The sequence below is a fragment of the Mauremys mutica genome, chromosome 7, assembly GCF_020497125.1.
Source record: "Mauremys mutica isolate MM-2020 ecotype Southern chromosome 7, ASM2049712v1, whole genome shotgun sequence".
In the NCBI taxonomy this organism is placed as follows: domain Eukaryota; kingdom Metazoa; phylum Chordata; order Testudines; family Geoemydidae; genus Mauremys; species Mauremys mutica.
Genome location: NC_059078.1, coordinates 112,810,905 through 112,830,345, shown reverse-complemented (window position 1 = coordinate 112,830,345; position 19,441 = coordinate 112,810,905). Strand labels below are relative to the sequence as shown.

The 19,441-nt window shown below is 44.3% G+C and overlaps 2 protein-coding genes across 3 annotated transcripts in view; one reads left to right on the top strand and one right to left on the bottom strand.

Annotated features, from left to right (window-relative positions):
* INPP5F (inositol polyphosphate-5-phosphatase F) overlaps positions 1-8,184 on the top strand; it is a 94,967-nt gene extending 86,783 nt beyond the window's left edge. For both annotated transcript variants that reach the window (XM_045025012.1, XM_045025014.1), the window contains one exon: positions 5,516-8,184. In XM_045025012.1, coding sequence (XP_044880947.1) covers positions 5,516-6,665 — 1,150 coding nt within the window. In that variant the 3' untranslated portion in view covers positions 6,666-8,184. The remainder of the gene's footprint in view (positions 1-5,515) is intronic.
* Positions 8,185-16,524: 8,340 nt separating this feature from the next.
* Positions 16,525-19,441, bottom strand: part of LOC123373930 (minichromosome maintenance complex binding protein) — a 38,580-nt gene continuing 35,663 nt past the window's right edge. The window contains exons 14-16 of the mRNA XM_045023220.1: positions 18,519-18,683; positions 17,567-17,655; positions 16,525-16,945 (exon numbers count right to left, since the gene is read on the bottom strand). Coding sequence (XP_044879155.1) covers positions 16,819-16,945; positions 17,567-17,655; positions 18,519-18,683 — 381 coding nt within the window. The 3' untranslated portion in view covers positions 16,525-16,818. The remainder of the gene's footprint in view (positions 16,946-17,566; positions 17,656-18,518; positions 18,684-19,441) is intronic.

Here is a 19,441-nt window from a genome sequence, read left to right as displayed (position 1 = left end):
CTTGCCTATGGGAGAAAATGTATAGAGCCCTCAAGAAGTGCCTGTGTGGTGTGTATTTCAGAGCAGTTGGTAATTGGTGGAATAATTTAGTATCCATATTTGATATTTTTGTTAAGTTTTCTTGATTACTTTTAGGATTTTTAATACAGATCTGCCCTGCCCGCCTGCCTCTGTGGCCCTAGTGCCAGGGATCCTGCTGCAGCCGGTGTCACTGGACCCAGGATCCTGCAGAGTGGGGGAGCACTGAGCACCCTAGTCTCCTGCTGATGCTGCAGGGCCCAATCCTGCTGGGGGGAGGGGGCTGATGTCACTGGGCCCAATCCTGCACCACCCCATTTTTGCACAAACACACCCTCCGCTGACTCTGTGCCCAGTGCAGGTACCCCTCCCGCCTTGCCCTAGTTACAGCGCTAAGGATGTCAGAGGTCTGTGCTGATTGGGCCGCAAGTGGCCCTGGATTGAGAACCATTACTTTAGAGAATGACTGACACTTTTCTTCTCTGATTTATTCTTGTTCATTAAAAAGTTATCTACATTTTCAAAAACCGCTAGTGATCTTAATTGCCCAACTTAAGATGCCTTAAAAGAACCTGAACCCTCTGAAAGTCAGACCCCTGTAAGGTATGTCCAGTTGAACACCCAAAATCATGAGTCACCCTGAAAAATGTGGACCTATATGCACACACCTGAGAGAAAAAGCAGTTTGCGTGTAGCTGTCAGGTATGTTGCACTGAATAGCCAACAGTGTTTTTTTGTTTTTTTTTGGGACATGGGATGTGTTAGTGCAGGCGTTGCGGGTGTGATACCTGGCCAATTTTCAGATAGCTTATTTGAAGATCAGGAATTTCACCCTAGTACCCAGCATATGGGAAACCTGAATATATGGTAGGCCTAGTAAACTTCATAATGGCACAAAGAATGCTTGTGTAAATAGGACATTTTATGGTCTAAGTGGAAATCTGTTTTCATTGTCGTTTTAGTGAATCTTTACCATTCATAGAATCATAGAATATCAGGGTTGGAAGAGACCTCAGGAGGTCATCTAGTCCAACTCCTTGCTCAAAGCAGGCCCAATCCCCAACTAAATCATCCCAGCCAGGGCTTGGTCAAGCCTGACCTTAAAAACCTCTAAGGAAGGAGATTCTACCACCTCCCTAGGTAACCCATTCCAGTGCTTCACCACCCTCCTAGTGAAAAAGTTTTTCCTAATATCCAACCTAAACCTCCCCCACTGCAGCTTGCGACCCTTACTCCTTGTTCTGTCATCTGCTACCACTGAGAACAGTCTAGATCCATCCTCTTTGGAACCCCCTTTCAGGTAGTTGAAAGCAGCTATCAAATCCCCCCTCATTCTTCTCTTCTGCAGACTAAACAATCCCAGTTCCCTCAGCCTCTCCTCATAAGTCATGTGTTCCAGCCCCCTAATCATTTTTGTTGCCCTCCACTGGACTCTCTCCAATTTTTCCACATCCTTCTTGTAAGTGTGGGGCCCAAAACTGGACACAGTACTCCAGATGAGGCCTCACCAATGCCGAATAGAGGGGAATGATCATGTCCCACAATCTGCTGGCAATGCCGCTATTTATACAGCCCAAAATGCCGTTAGCCTTCTTGGCAACAAGGGCACACTGTTCACTCATATCCAGCTTCTTGTCCACTATAATCCCTAGGTCTTTTTCTGCAGAACTGCTGCCTAGCCACTCAGTCCCTAGTCTGTAGCAGTGCATGGGATTCTTCAAATTAATTGTAAAGCACTTTAAATATATGAAGTGAAGATTTTATTAAGGGTACCCCACATTTATATGTTGCAAAATGGATGGTATGGTAAATTGGGAAGAGGAATGTTGTCGTGTTGAGAATAAGTTTAAAAAAATTATTTGAACTCTTGGGTGTTTAAAAATCCTTATTATGCTCCTGAAAAAATACAAAGAGGTTTCATATCAGCTGCTCACAGATGATATTTCACCAGAGTTTCTTCACAAAGATTAGAGACTGAATGTGGGATGAAAATACCCACTCTGTAAGAGGCAGTGTTTTCCGAGGTCAGAATTCAGGTTCATTGCAGATAAGTCCTGCATTTAATAGACTTCAGATAATCTTGTTTCAGGATATTTTCACTTGGCATTGATGAGATACGGAAAAGTTTAAATGGCCAATATTTTTGGTGTTTGTATAGAATTAGACGCATCTCGTTTAGATACTATCTCTCACCAATCTGTTTTTTTTTCTCTACTAGTTTGTTAGTCTTGTATTGCCATCTTTATTTAGAAGGTAAATAGTTGAAGGATACTTGTAAATGGAAGTTGTTCTTGATGTCATTACCCATATAATGAAACACTTTATCTTCTGTGCTATTGTTTTTACTGTTTTCTCAGTTGACAAATTTCCATGTAGCTGTAAATATTTACTCATCTTTAAGGACTAGATTTTTCTCATCAAGAACAGTATGATGGACACTGGAAGCTTATTGAGATGTTTCTTATCTGAAATGTCAATACTTAGTATAATTTTGGAAGGGATATAAACGCTCATGCTTCAGGTGTAAATCAGTCTTGTACTGAAGGAGTAAAGAAGACACTTGCCTATGGACAGGTTATTCTGTAATTATCTACTTCAGAATAGAAGGAAGATAGATGGGTTGTGCTATTTCAGTTGCCTTATTTTAGAGGTTCTGAGAGCACATCACTTGCATTGACTATTAGAGTGTGGGTACTCCTTAAGGATACAAGGAGTGAATAACAAAGAGGAAACTTATGTAGACATTTGTTTATATACCACCAGGACAGGAAGAGAAGGCTTCTTAGACCAATTCAGTTTATAAGCTGCAGAATACTGTAATCATAGGAGATTTTAATTATCAGATATTAGTGGGATTTCAAAGAAATCGAAACAAGCAACAAACTTCTGAAGTTATGTAGAAAATAACAGTGTGATCCAAAGTAGAGAAGGTGATACAGGGAGAGACTGATTGGATTTCGATGAATAACAGTAGAGAAGGTAGAGAAGGTGACACAGGGAGAAACTGATTGGATTTGGATGAATAACCGAGAGAACAAATGACTACAAGCTACTTCCCACTCAGGCAGGAATGAGTACCCAGAACACAGGAATGTATGCATATTGTATTTCATGAAAGCAGATCACAGCGATTTTAGAGTCCCCATATCCACAAGAGTACAAGAAGGTGAAGAATTCTAAAGGATTTGCAAATTAAGGCACAGCAGACAATAGTACTTCTGAAACAGAAGAATGAAAGAAAAAGCCAAAATGGTCCTAAGTAAAAGGTGATGGTGGATGGTAACGTATTGAGCAAGGGAGGGAGCATGTCTGCTGGGGTACCACAGATCAGTAGTAAGACTGGTTGTATTTAACGTTTTGCTTAAAATCTAGAAGAATACTAAGTAGTCTGTAATAAACCTTGCTGATGAGAATAAATTGGAGGGAAGTGCAAGTACTAATGAGGACAGAGAAATAAGAAAAGGACCTAGAAAATGTGAACATGGACAGAGATTTTCCTGGAAAAAATGCAAGCTAAGTCATTTGGGTGGTTGGAAGGATTGAAACCATCTGTAACATGCTCAGTAAAAAAGAAAATAATAAAACAGTAATGCTGAAGGAGAACAAGGAGTGATGATGGACAACTAATTATATTGGAGTTTTTAATGTGAAATTGGCTCAAAAAAGAAGCCCCCCTTTTTCAGGAAAGTAATAATGCCATTCTGTAGAACTGGTTAAGCTGCATGTGGAATGTTTCAGTTCCAGGAATCATATTACCATAAAGATATTGGCACATCAGACAAAGTCCAGAAAAGAAAAAATAATCAAGGACAGAAGAGATTAATATAATACTCAGAAATAAATATGAATAGTTTGGCTAAGCAAGGGCAAACTATCTGCAAATATTTGAAAGGTGTTAATACTAAGGAGGTAAATTATTTAGTGATAAATATAGTTGTAAGGAGGATAGAGTAAAACTAAGAAAAGAAAATTTAGGCTAGATTCAGGAAAAAAAACCTGACAGTTGAAGAATCTAGGTCTCCCATCAAGTGGGACTTTTCCATATATTCTATAGAACAATCCTACTTTGCCAGGGAGAGAGATCACCCAGTTCACCTATTACTACTATCTGTTGTTTTCTCCTGTACTTCCTCTCCTGGTAATATTGTTATTTATGAGTACTGTTTGCTAAAGCAGCAAACTTTATGAATATTGTTCTGTTACTTACATTTAGAGTGTCAGATGTGATGTCATTCTGTCATGAACAGAAGTCTAGGTACTGATTTCAATCTGTGGTCATAAACTTGCCTGTAATAGCTGTATTATTGCAATAGTCTTGGGTAAATTTAGTCTCTTCAGTAAATGTTACCCTTTTTCCCTTGATTAATCCCAGTTATTTAAAGATCAGCAGAAAAACAATGACTTTCAAATCTTAAGGTTTTTTGGTTTGGTCAGATTATACTAAGTGAACAGTTCGTCATAATATCTCATTGGTCATTCTTTTGGAATGGTTCTAAAAATACATTTCATTTCCTTAAAGAACGAGGAGTACTTGTGGCACCTTAGGCCTGGTCTACACTACGGGGGAGGGGGGGGAGAGGGGGTCGAACTAAGGTACGCGACTTCAGCTACGCAAATAGCGTAGCTGAAGTCGAACTACCTTAGTTCGAATTTCCTACCTGTCCAGACGCTGCGGGATCAAATTCCGCGGCTCCCCCGTCGACTCCGCCACCGCCGTTCGTGGTGGTGGAGTTCCGGAGTCGACGGGAGCGTGTTCGGAGTTCGAACTATCGCGTCTAGATTAGACGCGATAGTCTAGACGCGATAGTTCGAACTCCGAGAAGTCGAACTCTCCGCGTCGACCCAGCGGGTAAGTATGGACCTACCCTTAGAGACTAACCAATTTATTTGAGCATAAGCTTTCAGATGCATCCGAAGAGGTGGGCTGTAGCCCACGAAAGCTTATGCTCAAATAAATTGGTTAGTCTCTAAGGGTAGGTCCATACTTACCCGCTGGGTCGACGCGGAGAGTTCGACTTCTCGGAGTTCGAACTATCGCGTCTAGACTATCGCGTCTAATCTAGACGCGATAGTTCGAACTCCGAACACGCTCCCGTCGACTCCGGAACTCCACCACCACGAACGGCGGTGGCGGAGTCGACGGGGGAGCCGCGGAATTTGATCCCGCAGCGTCTGGACAGGTAGGAAATTCGAACTAAGGTAGTTCGACTTCAGCTACGCTATTTGCGTAGCTGAAGTCGCGTACCTTAGTTCGACCCCCTCTCCCCCCCCTCCCCCGTAGTGTAGACCAGGCCTAAGGTGCCACAAGTACTCCTCGTTCTTTTTGCGGATACAGACTAACACGGCTGCTACACTGAAACATTTCATTTGTTTGTATCTGCATCTGTTAAAATATTAAAACAATATTAACTGGGATATTGTGAAACTTGTGATTTAGAAGTATAACTACTTGATTAACTGTACAAGAAAAGACATTATTTTCTCTTTAATTTTTCAGGAAGAGCAGTAAACCTCATGAGGACATCATTGGCATTAGATCCCAGAATCGAGGATCCCTAGCCCAAGGCAAGAATTTCTTAATGAGCAAGTTTTCATCTCTTAATCAGAAAGTCAAACAAACCAAATCCAATGTTAACATTGGCAGTCTTCGCAAGTTAGGGAATTTTACCAAGCCTGAAATGAAAGTCAATTTTTTAAAACCCAACTTGAAAGTTAATCTTTGGAAATCAGACAGTAGCCTTGAAACTTTGGAAAATCCAATGGCAGATACTAAAGTTCGTGCTGAATCAGATATTGAAATATCAGATGATGACTCTTTTCATTCCGATGACTTCCTGACAAATTCTAAATCTGATGAGGATCATCAGTTAACTGGCTCTTTAGAGAATGTGGGACAGATAGACTATGTTTTGCCCAGCTGTGGTATCATTGCATCAGCTCCTCGACTGGGTAGCCGGTCCCAGTCTATAAATAGCACTGACATCAACATTAGCATTCACATTCCTTCAGAGATCCATGTTACCCAGGCTAGCAGGCCTGAGTGTGAAGACAGACCTATGCAGGGAAATCCTTTTGCTGACAATGTGGCGATGGAGTTCATTAAACCCATCGATGCGTACTGCCACAGATTTGTACAAGATGCTCAAAATAAGATGACAGAAGCTTCAGTGGCAGAGACTGCTCCTCAAAAGCCCTGCCAAGGAGTAGATCAAACCAGCAATAATGCTTCTCAGAAAACAGAAACCTGGTCTGAAACAAACAGAGACATCCCTTCAAGGCCATCTAAATTGGATGTACCATTTTCTGAGTCAGGTTCTCAGTTCTTAGCTATTGAGGAAGTTTACGCCAATAGATCTCATAAGAGCCCAGGATCTGCATCCAGTATTCTTGAAGTTGAGACAGGACTTCATATGACTCCTTCTCCAGCAGACAGTAACGGCAGCAGAGCAGTCTCTCCCTTTGCTAAGATCCGCAGTTCTATGGTCCAAGTTGCTAATATTACACAAGCTGGATTGACCCAAGGGATAAACTTTGCAGTGGCAAAGGTGCAGAAGAGCCCAGCAGAACCGGAGGCTGTAAATGAAGTCCAACAAAATGAACTGATAGAAATGTTTACACAGTGCCAGACCCGAATTATTCAGATTTAGTTGCTAACTTAGAAAATACTCTTGTTGTGGCTTGTACATATTCTTAAATTCATACTGGAAGACCCATGTAACGTGAATTGCCACTGAACACTGGGATAAAATACCAATAATTATGTTTACAGGAAGTGTTTTTGATGGAAGTTGATTTTGGTTCTGAATAGGTTTCAGAATTCCCTCAAGCAGCCGAGATGACAGAAAGACATACCATACTGAACAGGTAGCCTATACACTGGTATTTAGTAAGCACGCTGTTCATTTTAAATAGATTGCACAGTTATCTTTTTGAGACAGATTTTGTAGGTCTTCTGATTTGTGTAGAATATTTATAGTAAAAGGGGCTGGTACTGCACTCTTTTGTTACCTTGCTAATCTTGCACTGCACCAGCAACATATTTTACTGACAAATTACATTTATTCTATTTATTTTTGAACTAGTTTTTTTTACTTAATTTTTTGTGTGTGGTTTCCATTGAATTCTCGACACATTCCTCAAGAAATGGTGTCTTTGCAATGGAAATTGATAAATTTTGCTATACATATAGTTACATTAACTGGAAGTTTAGACTCTTCCCTACCACCACTCTTGTCTGTCCTACCTCAATTAAAGGATAAGACAGGCTGCAACAATCTATAATATCTAATTGCTTGAAGTGCAACTTCTTAAAGTTTGTGTGGGGGTTTTGTGTAAAACCAATGGGAACTAATGTTCTTTTAATTATCTTGCCGGTGTTAGTTATCCTTTTCCCCATTCTATTCTACTAAACACACTGCTCTATAATTTCTTTGTCCCCTGTAATAAGGGAAAACAAACAGGGTACTCTACATCCAGAACTAAGTGCTTAGTGTATCAGGGTACATCCTGATGTTCTGTTCATTTGATTAGAAAATTTAACTGTCCTTTAGCCAAAAGCAGCAAGTGATTAAACTAGCAAACCATAGAAGGAAAGTGTACTCATTTCATGAGGTTAGTCTGGTGATTTTTAAAATCAGATTATAGTAACACGTATCAAAACAGTTAATTTAGTTTTAAACTAACTCAACCTTCGTGATATTCGCATGGATGAGGCTGAACTTATACTTGTGCAGGGAACTGGGGTACCAATAAATGTATGTGTAAGGAATTAAATCTTGTAGGATGTCATCTATAGAAACTATAGCATAACGCAGGATCTTGCGATACAGTGGTTCATAACTATAATCACCACTATTCTAGAGCCAGTGCCTCTGTGTTTTAGTACATGTACTGTAGATAGATCACACGTGGTGTTCTAAGCAATTAACAAGTGTCATGATGGTAGCAAGGTATCTTAGAACCTCTCTAGTGTAACCGAAGTAATTATCGTCTGGACTTCGATAAATAATTTCAACTTTGTTATTTATTTGTTTTATTACAGTGATGCGGTTTGTTTTGTGGAGTGTGTCTATATACATTTGTGACTATATTTAAAAATAAAATACATTGTATTTTAAGGTGAGGGATGAACATGAGAAATATTTTAATTAAAAAAAAATTAAAGAACCCAAAGAGGCTTTCTGGTTCTTCATATTTGAAAGGATATTGGACTTCAGTTCAAGTTTCAAGCCAAAGGAGCCATCTTACCAATTTGGCCCAGGGTCAGGGAAGGCAGGGTTTTATGCCTCCTTTTCATCTCCTTTTCCTGAACTGTACTGTCTACTCCTTGGCTTCTAGGTTTTAGTTGTGTAAGTGCTTTCAGTAAGATGTCTAAAAAACCCTAATTCCTTCACCAAGGGGAGTGGTGGATTCTCCATCTCCTTGAAAATATGCTTGAGCCAAACAAGTTACTAGGCTCAACACAGGAGTTACTGGATGCTATTCTCTAGCCCAGTAGTCCCCAACCTTTTTCATCTGGCAGGTGCCAGATGACAAGCCACGGAGGACCGTGGCAGAGGACAAGCATCTGCCGAAATGCTGCTGAGAAGCGGCAACGTCAATAGGCGTCGCTGCCGAAATACCGCCGACAAGCAGCATCATCCAGAGGTGTTGCCGCCGAAATGCCGCTGAAAATGGTGGCATTTCGGCAGCAATGCCACTGGATGACGCTGCTTATCAGCAGCATTTTGGCAGATGCTCGTCTGCCGGCCAGTACGTGGGCACACTTAGACGCCCCGGCGGGCGCCATGATGCTCGCGGGCACCGCGTTGGGGACCCCTGCTCTAGCCTGTGTTATATAGGTCAGATCATGAATCATCAGTTACTCTGCCTATCAAGGTTCTAAATTTTCCTGCAACATTTGAAAAAATCAGTAACACTGCAAGCAATGCAAGGAGTGCAGGATGCCTTCAGGATGCCATGCTATGGCCTTGGTACAAAGAGAAGGAGGAACTAATTTACAAAGAGTGACACACCCAATAACAAGTAAGTGTGTTTAATGTGTGTAGTAAGAGACAAAGCATTGCCACCCATGTTAGACAGAATGAGCTTGTGAAATTTGGAGGTATCAATAAGCTTCTGATGCTTATGTGTATAAAGAGCAGATGCATATTTAGAGTTTGGGAGGGTGGGGGAAGGAGTGAAACACTGAAGATCTGTTGTTCATCAGGGTTTTCCCCTTTTAGAAGACTTGTATATTACTCATGACTTAACTTTTCAAAGTGCTTTGTGCAAACAGTAGTAAATGCTTACATCATGCAACTTGAAGAATGTTACTGTCAGCTACCTGGCAGGAATCCCCTAGTGACCCTGGCAAGCCACTTTAAAGCTCAGGGATTTCAGATGAAGAGCTCTGAATGAACAGCATTACTTGGTAGGTACAGTCTAGGTCAGTGTTACCCAACCTTTTTCGTCTGGCACGAGCCACGGAGGACCATGATGGCGGACGAGCACCTGCTGAAATTCCGCTGACAAGCGGCAACGTCAATAGGCATCGCTGCCGAAATGCCGCCGACAAGCAGCGTCATCCAGAGGCGTCGCCGCTGAAATACCCCCGAAAATATGTGGCATTTCAGTGGCGACGCCTCTGGATGATGCAGCTTGTTGGTGGCATTTCGGCGGATGCTCATCCGCTGGCCAGTACGCGGGCGCACTTAGGTGCCCCGGCGCCCGCGGGCACTGCGTTGGGGACCCCCGGTCTAGGTATTGTACAATCTTTTCTTCTGAGCACTGCCAACTGCACTTCATTCAGAATTACAGCATGTTCAGTGGTCTAAAGCTGGGTCATCTCTGAGCAGAGAATTCAAGAAGAGTTTGTTTGATTACATGGTATGTATATATTGTGAAATGCTTGAGCTGCTCATAACCGAACTGATTGTATTAAGCCTTTTTGTGAAGACTTGAGTATGTATTAGCCCAATGGAATAAGAATGACCTCATTGTGCTGTCAGGAAAACAGATGAAGGCTCCCTGTCTAGCTAGTCCCCATCCCCCCTTGACTCAACAAGGTTTGTTCAGAACTTTTGCTATCTAAAATGTCTTTAGTTAGACTGGCAAAAGCATCATCAGAACAACTTATTTCTCAGCTAGCTTAGAAGGAATGTTTTTCTCTCAGAAATAGAACGTTAGGCTTAATGTTGTTAAACAGGACTAAAACATAAAAAGGGTAAGTGCAGCTGCAGACAGTATTCCAAGAACAATGTGTCCAGAATAATTGAGAATAGTATTTCTACAATAGCAAATTTCTTAGAAATAATAGCTAAATTGAAACTGAAAATACAGCCATCAAAGATTGTGACATAGCAGTCATAAAGAAAATGTTGGGGAGAAGTATCATTTCCCTTAAGAGGAAAAAGGACCTTTTGTTAAACTTGCTGCACGAGATGTACATGGTTTTAGAAACATGGAGAGTAAATGTGCTAAGTAGCATTTCTCCTTCTCAAGAGGTGGCTTGAGTAAATTCTGCATTGTTACAGTTGCTTCTCCTGAAAAGCTCTTGCTTACAGAGGGTGTATTGCTACATATCTCTGTGGATACACAGTAAGAGAGCTTAGCCTCTCTTAGGCCTGGTCTACACTAGGGTGGGGGGGGTCGAACTAAGGTACGCGACTTCAGCTACACGAATAGCGTAGCTGAAGTCGAACTACCTTAGTTCGAGTTACTCACCCGTCCAGACGCCGCGGGATCGAAGTCCGCGGCTCCCCCGTCGACTCCGCCACCGCCGTTTGCGGTGGTGGAGTTCCGGAGTCGACGGGAGCGCGTTCGGAGTTCGAACTATCATGTCTAGATTAGACGCGATAGTTCGAACTCCGAGAAGTCGAACGCTACGCGTCGACCCGGCAGGTAAGTATAGACCTACCCTTATACTTGCTGCATATTAGAGCTATGTAAATTGTTGTCATTCTTGAATAGCTGCATGCTGTCAACCTGTCTGTTCAATACTTACCTTTACTGTACAACCCGAACTTTAATTGAATGTAGGTTACACCATTGCTGTGCAAGCTCCATGGATCAGCTTGAATTAAAAGGGCTGCAATTGAAACTCGTTTGTCCTAAGGATAACCAGCTCTGCTTAGATTGGATGTGCTTTGATCGCCTGCCTTCAGCAACTGAACCACAGCATAATCCTTTGTAAGGAAAGATGTCTGTCACTGAAGATTCAATTTAAATTAGATCAACAACAAAAGTAACGGGGGTGAGGAGGCTGGAGTCAAACTACCTAGAAAACATGCAGTTAGTGAAAGTTTGTGTTCAGGGTAATGCAGATAGAATGGGCAGTATTTACCTCTTTATGGGAGGTTGCAATGAAGTCTGGTGGTCTCTTTCCTGAGAAGTGTAGTTCTTCGAGTGCTTGTTCAAATAGATTCCAATCAAGTGTGCGCACGCTGCGTGCACGGTCGTTGGAAACTTTTCCCTTAGCAGTTCCCGTTGAGTTGGCTAGGGAGCCCCCTGGAGTGGTGCCTTCGCAGGGTCATATTGAGCACCATGGACCCGACCCCCCTTCAGTTCCTTCTTACTGTCCGTGGCAGCGTTGGAACTGCGTTCACTTGCTTGCAAGTGCTCCCTTAGCCTAGAGTCTAGTTCTTTGTAGTTTTAGTTTGTTGTTAGTAGTAGTGATTGGGAACCGGGATCGATTGTATCCAGTCACCCACCTTGGGCTGCGGGGCATGCTGCAAGCCCAGGGGTTTAAGTGTTGAGGTGTTTGCCGGAAGCCTATACCCAATAGTGACCCTCACGACTGCTGTCTTAGGTGCATCAGTCGGAGCATTGTAAGATTTGCAAGGCTTTCAAGCCTAGAACCAAGGAGGAGCGGGACTTCATTTAAAACAACTATTGATGGAAGTCGCACTCCGTCCCGCAGCAGTGGACTGCCCAGCCCTGGGCCCGAGTTCATGGTGTGGAGTACCCCAGCCTCGGTCCACGACTCTATGCTGAGGAAGGACTCTGACAGGAGAGACCCGGAGCACCGGAAAATCCCCAGCAGCCATTCCCTGGCCCCATATGTGCAGCACTGGTCTCGATCAAGGGACAGCCACTACTGATCCTCGACTTTGGTTGTGACACCGATCCCCAACCTCTTCTTCACAACACCGACCGCCAGCACTGCCTTGGTTGTTGCCCTCGGACTCTGAGGCCAAGTCGTTTTATTCAAGGCGCAGTAGGCATAGGTCTGGGAAGTGCCAGAGACACATCCAAACGGCCTGGCAACCGCAATGGCCGCCCCCTGGGTTTACCACCAGGCCCAGGGTACCCTGTCGAGGGCTTCCAGGTCGGTGGCCTCAGGATGTCACCCCTGCCCCTCCGGTGACGGAAGCAACTCTCGCCAGGCTGCCCCCTCAAACTGCAGCGCAGTCGGGGATGTGGCTCCAGTGCCACCTGTAGCCCAGGACATTCCTGACCAGGCGGGAAGACTAGCACAGTCCAGGAACAACCAGGGCAGCTTGAGGGCTATGAGGACCCTGTACCCCTGATTGCCTCATCATCCTCACCTGATGAAGCAGTGGCAGGAGCGTCAGCCTCAGGTCCTCTGCCCATTGACCACAGGGCTCACCAAGACCTATTCCAACATATTGCCTGTAATATGGGTCTACAGGTGGAGGAGGTAACTGAATCGGAGGATCCAATGGTGGACAACCTTGCTCTGGAGGGTCCTTCCAGACTGGCACTGCCAATAATTAAAATTATCCAGAACAACAAGACCACCCAGTGGCAGACTCCATTCCGCCCACCACCAGGGGCGTGGAAGAAAGTACTTTGTCCCCTCCAAGGGATATGAGTTTTTATTCTCACCCATATCCCTGCTCCCTGGTGGTCTTGGCCGTGAATGAAAGAGTGCCAGGGGCAATAAGTGCCAGCTCCCAAGGCTAAGGAGGCCAAACATATGGACCTCTTTGGCAGGCAAGTTTATGCTGCTGGGGGCCTACAGCTGAGGATAGCCAACCAGCAAGCTATCCTCAGCAGGTATGACTAACTCTTGGGATGCTACATCCAACTATAAAGAGGTGTTCCCTGTGGAGGCAAGAGCGGAGTTCTCAGCTCTGGTCAAGGAGGGGAAGGCGGTGGCCAGGACATCACTTCAGGCCTCCCTTGACGCGGCTGACTTGGCAGCATGAACCATCACCTCAGGAATGGTCATGAGGAGAACCTCCTGGCTCCGGGTCTTCCCCCAGAGGTCCAACAGCCCCTGCAGGATCTTCCCTTTGAGGGCACTGGGCTGTTTTCAGACCTGACAGACTCGAGGCTCCATAGCCTCAAAGATTCAAGGACAACACTGAAGTCTCTGGGGATGCACATGCCTGCCATCCAGAGAAAACCTTTCAAGCCTCAACCCCAGCAGAGGCAATATCAACCCTGCCCAAGGTGGGAACCATAGGCGTAGGCCAGGGATCGGCAACCTTTGGTACATGGCCTGTCAGCGTAAGCACCGTGGCGGGCTGGGCCAGTTTGTTTACTTGCCACGTCCGCAGATTCGGCCAATGGGGGCGTTGGGAAGCGGCAGCCAGCACATCCTGAAGCCCCCACTGGCCTGCAGTGGCAAACAGCGGCCAGTGGGCGCCGCAATCAGCTGAACCTGGGGATGCGGCAGGTAAACAAACTGGCCTGGCCCGCCACGTTGCTTACCCTGGCGAGCCGCATGCCAAAGATTGCTGATCCCTGGCATAGGCTGTCTAACCAGTCATCAAGCCAGGGCCCAACTAAGCCACAGTTAGGATCCAAACAAGGGTTTTGAGGGGATGCCCGAGGACGGCATGCCACACTCCACACCAGAGCACTCTCCATTTTCTGAACTGCCTTATCCCACTTGTACTGTGCGTGGTTGCTTATAACATTGGACCGTTGGGTCCTTTGCATGGTAGAAGTGGGATATTCTCTTAAATTCTTCCCCACCGCCCCATGCCCTTCAGGGAACCCTTCTCATGAGCAACTCCTTGAATAGGAGGTGCAATTGCTCCTCATCTTAGGGGCAGTGGAGGGTGCTCCTCAGGAGCTAAGGGGTTCTACTCCTGTTACTTCCTAATCCCCCTAGCAAAAGGAGGGTGCAGATCCATCTTAGACCTGTGAGGACTCAACCAGTTTATGGTAAAGTTGAAGTTCCCCATGGTCTCCCTTTGATCATTCCTTCCCTGGATCTGGGGAACTGGTACACCACTCTTGACATGAAAGATATGTACTTCCACATAGCCATTTTTCCAGCCCACAGATGTTTCCTGAGGTGGTCAATCACAGGCACTACTAGTTCACGGTGCTCCCATTTGGTTTCTCGACAGCCCCCTGAATGTTGATCAAGTGCATGTCGGTGGTCTTGGCCTCTTGCTGCAAAAGGCAGGTACAGGTGTATTCCTACCTTGATGATTGGCTGTTACGGGGGTGTTCTAGGGAGCAGATCGAGTCTCAAGTCCATTTAGTCACAAATACCTTCTCCTGCTCTACATGGACAAGTTGACACTGTCACCAACCCAAAGAACAGAATTCAATGGGGGTAGCGCTAGACTCTGTTCAGGTGAGAGCCATACTACCAGGACTCAGACTCTAAAGCAATACCCCAGCACAATTCCATGGGTATGCCTGAGTCTCCTTAGAGACATGGCCGCATGCACCTATGTGGTCAGACATGCCAGCGTGAGACATAGGCCATTCCAGGCTTGGCTCGCCTTAGTTTATCACCCAGGTGGACACTGTTTGGACTTAGTAGTAACAGTGCTGGGATGAGTCCTAGACACTCTACACTGGTGGCTGGACTGCGAGGGAGTCCCATTCAGTGCTCCTCAGCTGTCCATGACCTTGGTGATGGATGCATCAGACATGGGTTGAGGGGCTCACCTAGGAGATCTACAGATGCAGGGCAGGTGGTTGTAGTCAGAGATCCTGCTCCACAGCAATATAAAGGAGCTCAGAGCAGTGAGACTCGTCTGTCAGACCTTCAAGGACAGACTTCAAGGTCACTGCATGGTGGTGTTGCCCAACAATACCACTGCCATGTTTTACATAAACAGGGTTGAGCCTGCTCCTCCACTCTCTCAGGAAGCTCTCCAGGTTTGGGATCTCTATATAACCCACTCTATTCACCTGGAGGCATCCTATCTCCCAGGCCTGCAGAATGAGATGGCAGACTGTCTCAGCAGGTCATTTCTCAACCATGAGTGGTCAGTCTGGAAGATGGAATGTAAGATGTCCAGACAAAGATGGGGCTTTCCCTAGGTGGACCTATTCACCAACAGGAAGTCCAGGCTCTTGGACACTTTCCAGCTACCTTGGGGGGAACTACCTCATCTAGGCCTTCCCGCTAGTCCCACTCGTCTACAAGGTGCTGCTCAAGAGCTGCAGAGACAGAGCAGATGTTGTGGCCACTCTGGGGCCAGCATGATCACAACATTGGTACTCCATGCTTCTGGAGAGGTCTGTGGACACCCTGCTAGCACTGCCACTTTACCCAGCTCTGATCACACAGGACCATGATTGCCTCCTTCATCCAGACCTCCAATCCCTTCATCTCATGGTTTGGAAGCTTCATGGTTAAACTCAAGAGTTATAGATTAGGTATAAAGTTATTCTTTATATACATTAGCAGTAGCACTGCAGTTAAGGTATGTTTCATTCTTTGTATTCCCAAAGGCAAATGGATGATGTAGCATATACTTCTTGGTCAGCACTAGCCACACTTGTTCAACTTCATGAAATTTAGCACTTAACTACACTTGTAAGCACCACTCAACCATGATTAATTGAAAAGCAGCCCTTTGAATTAATCTGTCCCTCATGAGTGCTACAAGAGACCCCAATTAGCCAGTTAGGGTTTCAAAATGAAGTCCTGTCCCATCTTGTAAGATTATCTGTGAGGTAGTCATGCCAATTTTTTTAAACACTGGATTGGTTTTGCAAGAATAAAAAGTGTAACTTGCACCACCATCTGGGTGTCATGCATTTGATACGCCCTTTGCAAAAATTAGAAGTTTATTACTAAGTCCAGAGGGAGCAAGGGGTTCTGGCTTCTCCAGGTGGATTAGAACGTAATGCTATCTTTATCAGCAGAAAATGGAAAGGGCATACTACCTCTTCACTGCTCTGTTCTACCATTTGCTTTTAACATTGCCATTTTTACAGGATGTGCTTGAGTCAGGTGAGTTATGTAAAGGTTGAAATACAGAAGTATTATTCAGTAGTAGTCATCTTCTGAAAGTTCTTACTCTCCTTTGGAGGGTGTTTTACAAATATTTATCAGAGAATTAGTTCAGGCAGCAACCATGGTACTTGCAAGCAACATCTGAGGGTTTTTTCCTCTGGGTGTAGAAAATAGTGGGTTGTTCTTGTCACATGATTTAAATATATAAGCCTGCTGCAGTGCAAGAGCCAAGGCCGTGAGTGGAACAACCTGCATCTTGTAAAGTAAGGAGAAGTAGTCAACCCTACTGTTGCTCTAGAACATGTGATCAGACTTGTCTTTACACATAAGGAAATGAGTTTACACAATTTCAGTATTAAACTTTTAATATCAAACAATTTGCTCGTTGTTATTAATTCTTAATTACAAAACAAGCTCCAAAAAGTTTCATAAAATCAGTAAGTTTCAGCATTAGCTCTCTGAACCCCCTATAAACTAAATGGGTTCAGGTTTCAATGGTAAGTGTCCATAATTTTTTGGTATAAATTATCTACAAGAAACTGTGGTATAAACAGTATCCCATTCTTAGTGCTGGCTCCACTTAGGATTAGGACAAACCGCATTTTCATAGTCACAAGTAAGCAAAATAGTAGGAGGAATTATTAAAGTTCATTTCCATTGACACACTTCTGTTGCTGGAGCCTGGCTTTACGTAATGCTTCCAGCTGTTTTGCTCTTAGCCACCGCTCTCTTGACAGTGTTGTCTGCCCAGCACTGAGAGAGAGAAACCTGGGTAGACAAAAGCAGTACAAGTTAAATAGCAGAATTCATGTAGATACCTTCTGTCTCATGCCAAAGCTTAAGAGGAAATGGCCCTACTGCAACAGGAAGTTACAGAACTGTCAAGCAGCTGTCGGCAACTGTTATGAACTAACACCCATCTCCCCCCCCATACACACACTTTATCCCAGCAGTCAGTGCTTTAGAACCTCTTATTAAGCTAAACATAGGAAGAGGTGTTTAATAATTTCTCTTACTGGCAGTAAAGTCTCCCACATTCTCATTTCAACTTTCCAGTGAGGTACTGGGAAGCAGGCTGGGGCACTCAAAGGTGGCAAAGCCTAACTGGGAAGTAAGCAGAAGTCCTTGACATGGGAGTAGGGAGGAAGAGTCTGCCTCACTGTTCAGTAGCTATAGAATAGTTCTGGCTGTATAAGGGACCATTCCATCTATGGGAATGGACGTAACTTGTCCCTGCTCTTCCTGCCTCTGTTATTTTCTTTAACACTCCCACATATTGCAATTATTTGAAGAGAGGCAGGCAACCAATTATACAAGTGTCATTGGGAGGCGATTACATGCAACTATCACTAATGAAAAAGCAGATTCACTAGTTATAAGGCTACTCACCTTGCTACAAGCAGAGTTCTGTGAAGGTCATCAGCTGTTATGCTCTCAGGGTCATTCTTACGCATTTCTACAAAATCTTCCTCTACTGCCTGAATTAAGACAATACATTGGTGGGTAGTTGGGATTTAGCTTCTTGCAGTGAACACAACATATTGTAATAGAGGAGTTATAGCACTAGGGCTACATGAAGAAGAATCCTATTTTCCTGAGATTCTAAAATTCTGGCAAGACTTGGATAACTCCAGGTAGGGAGGCTAGGTTCAGCCTTGCTTGCTGGGGAAGCTACAGAGCTACTTCTGCCAAAAAGGCAGTAAAATGGTTGCTCTCTGTACTTCAGAAGGTGCCTTAGAACAGCAGTTCTCAATCAGAGGGTTAGGGCCCCCTGGGGTGCCATGAGCAGATTTCAGGGGGTCTGCCAAGCAAATCTGTTAGACTCTCGGGTGCCCTGAACCTCACCACCCTGAGCTCAAGCCAAAGCCTGGGCAATTTAGCTTTGTGGGGCCCTGGGCAATTGCCCTGCTTGCTACCCCCTAAGGCCGGTCCTGTTTTTTATATGCAGAAGAACAGTTGTTGTGGCACTGGTGGGCTGTGGAGTTTTTAAAGCATGTGGGGGGGGGGCCTTAAAGGAAAAGGTCGAGAGCCCCCTGCTTTAGCATCAAGTCTCTGACCTTTCAAAGCAGGTAAAGCTTTACAATTACCAATTTTATAAGTCAGAGTTTTGTGCCTTTTGCTGAAGTGCTCTGAGCATCAGCAACCCTTCTTAGGGATAGAAGTACACCCAAAAGAAAATGCAGCCCCTGTCCTTTGCAAAGGAGTCCAATACCACATGGAGTTAAGTACAATTACTGATAGGAAAGTAGTACTTCAGCTGTTCCAACTGCTACACAATTACTTCTCCCTCGTGGAGGGACAAGTTGATATCATGTGTTAGTATAAGAGAAGCCTTCCATACCTTGGTCACTTCATCAGATATGCTGTAATCCAACAGCCTCAGCAAGCTTAAGTAGATGCGGAATTTGTTCAGCATGGATGGCAGCACTGCTGTGAGAAGGCTGTTCATGTACTCCTCCATGTTTGGGGGAATTATCTGTGGCTGTAAGTGGACCTGGCAATCTGACTGAGAAACAAGAAGGGTTGCACATCATCCCTTTCCCCATTCACAGCTGTTCTATTCCCGTCAGACACACTTATGATTCCACTACAATGGTGGACGTCAGTGTCACCCAATGTTATTGATGAAGACGGCATAAAATCAGTTTAATAATTTAATAAGAAATGAAAAATCTCTTTCCTGAAGAACCCCCCGTCTGAAATCTCACTACTGCTGTTTTAATCTTCTTTGGAAGGGAGCACTTTTGCTTTGAACAGGAATCAATTTCACAATTTTAAAACAGCCAAGAGAGCAAAGGCTCAGTACATAGAGGGTGAAGACAAGTAGTACACAGTATGATTAGTTGTTCAAACAGCTGGAGACATCTACATAATCCATCATACATAAATATAAGCCAAAGTCATATTCTTTTCAGTATGAATGTGAGAGGGATCTCTCTCCACCATAGCCAGGAAAGGATAGTTATTGCACTGGAATGAGATTGCTTTATAATAAATCTGCATCTACAATCTTTTTCCATTACCAGAAATACCGATATACTCTAATCATTTTTCATCCTCTTGCTATCATTTCTACAGCATGCAGCCACAGAGAGAGAGAGAAATGTCAGTTTTTCCTTTCACTGAATTTTTTTTTTGCAGGCCAGTGTCACTAAATACAGGTTTTCTAGATGCACTAGCTGGAACACTAACCCATGTCCCCAGCAGTTTGTCTATGCAGCTCAGGGCAACAAGATCATTTCCCGGACATCACTCATTTCTGGA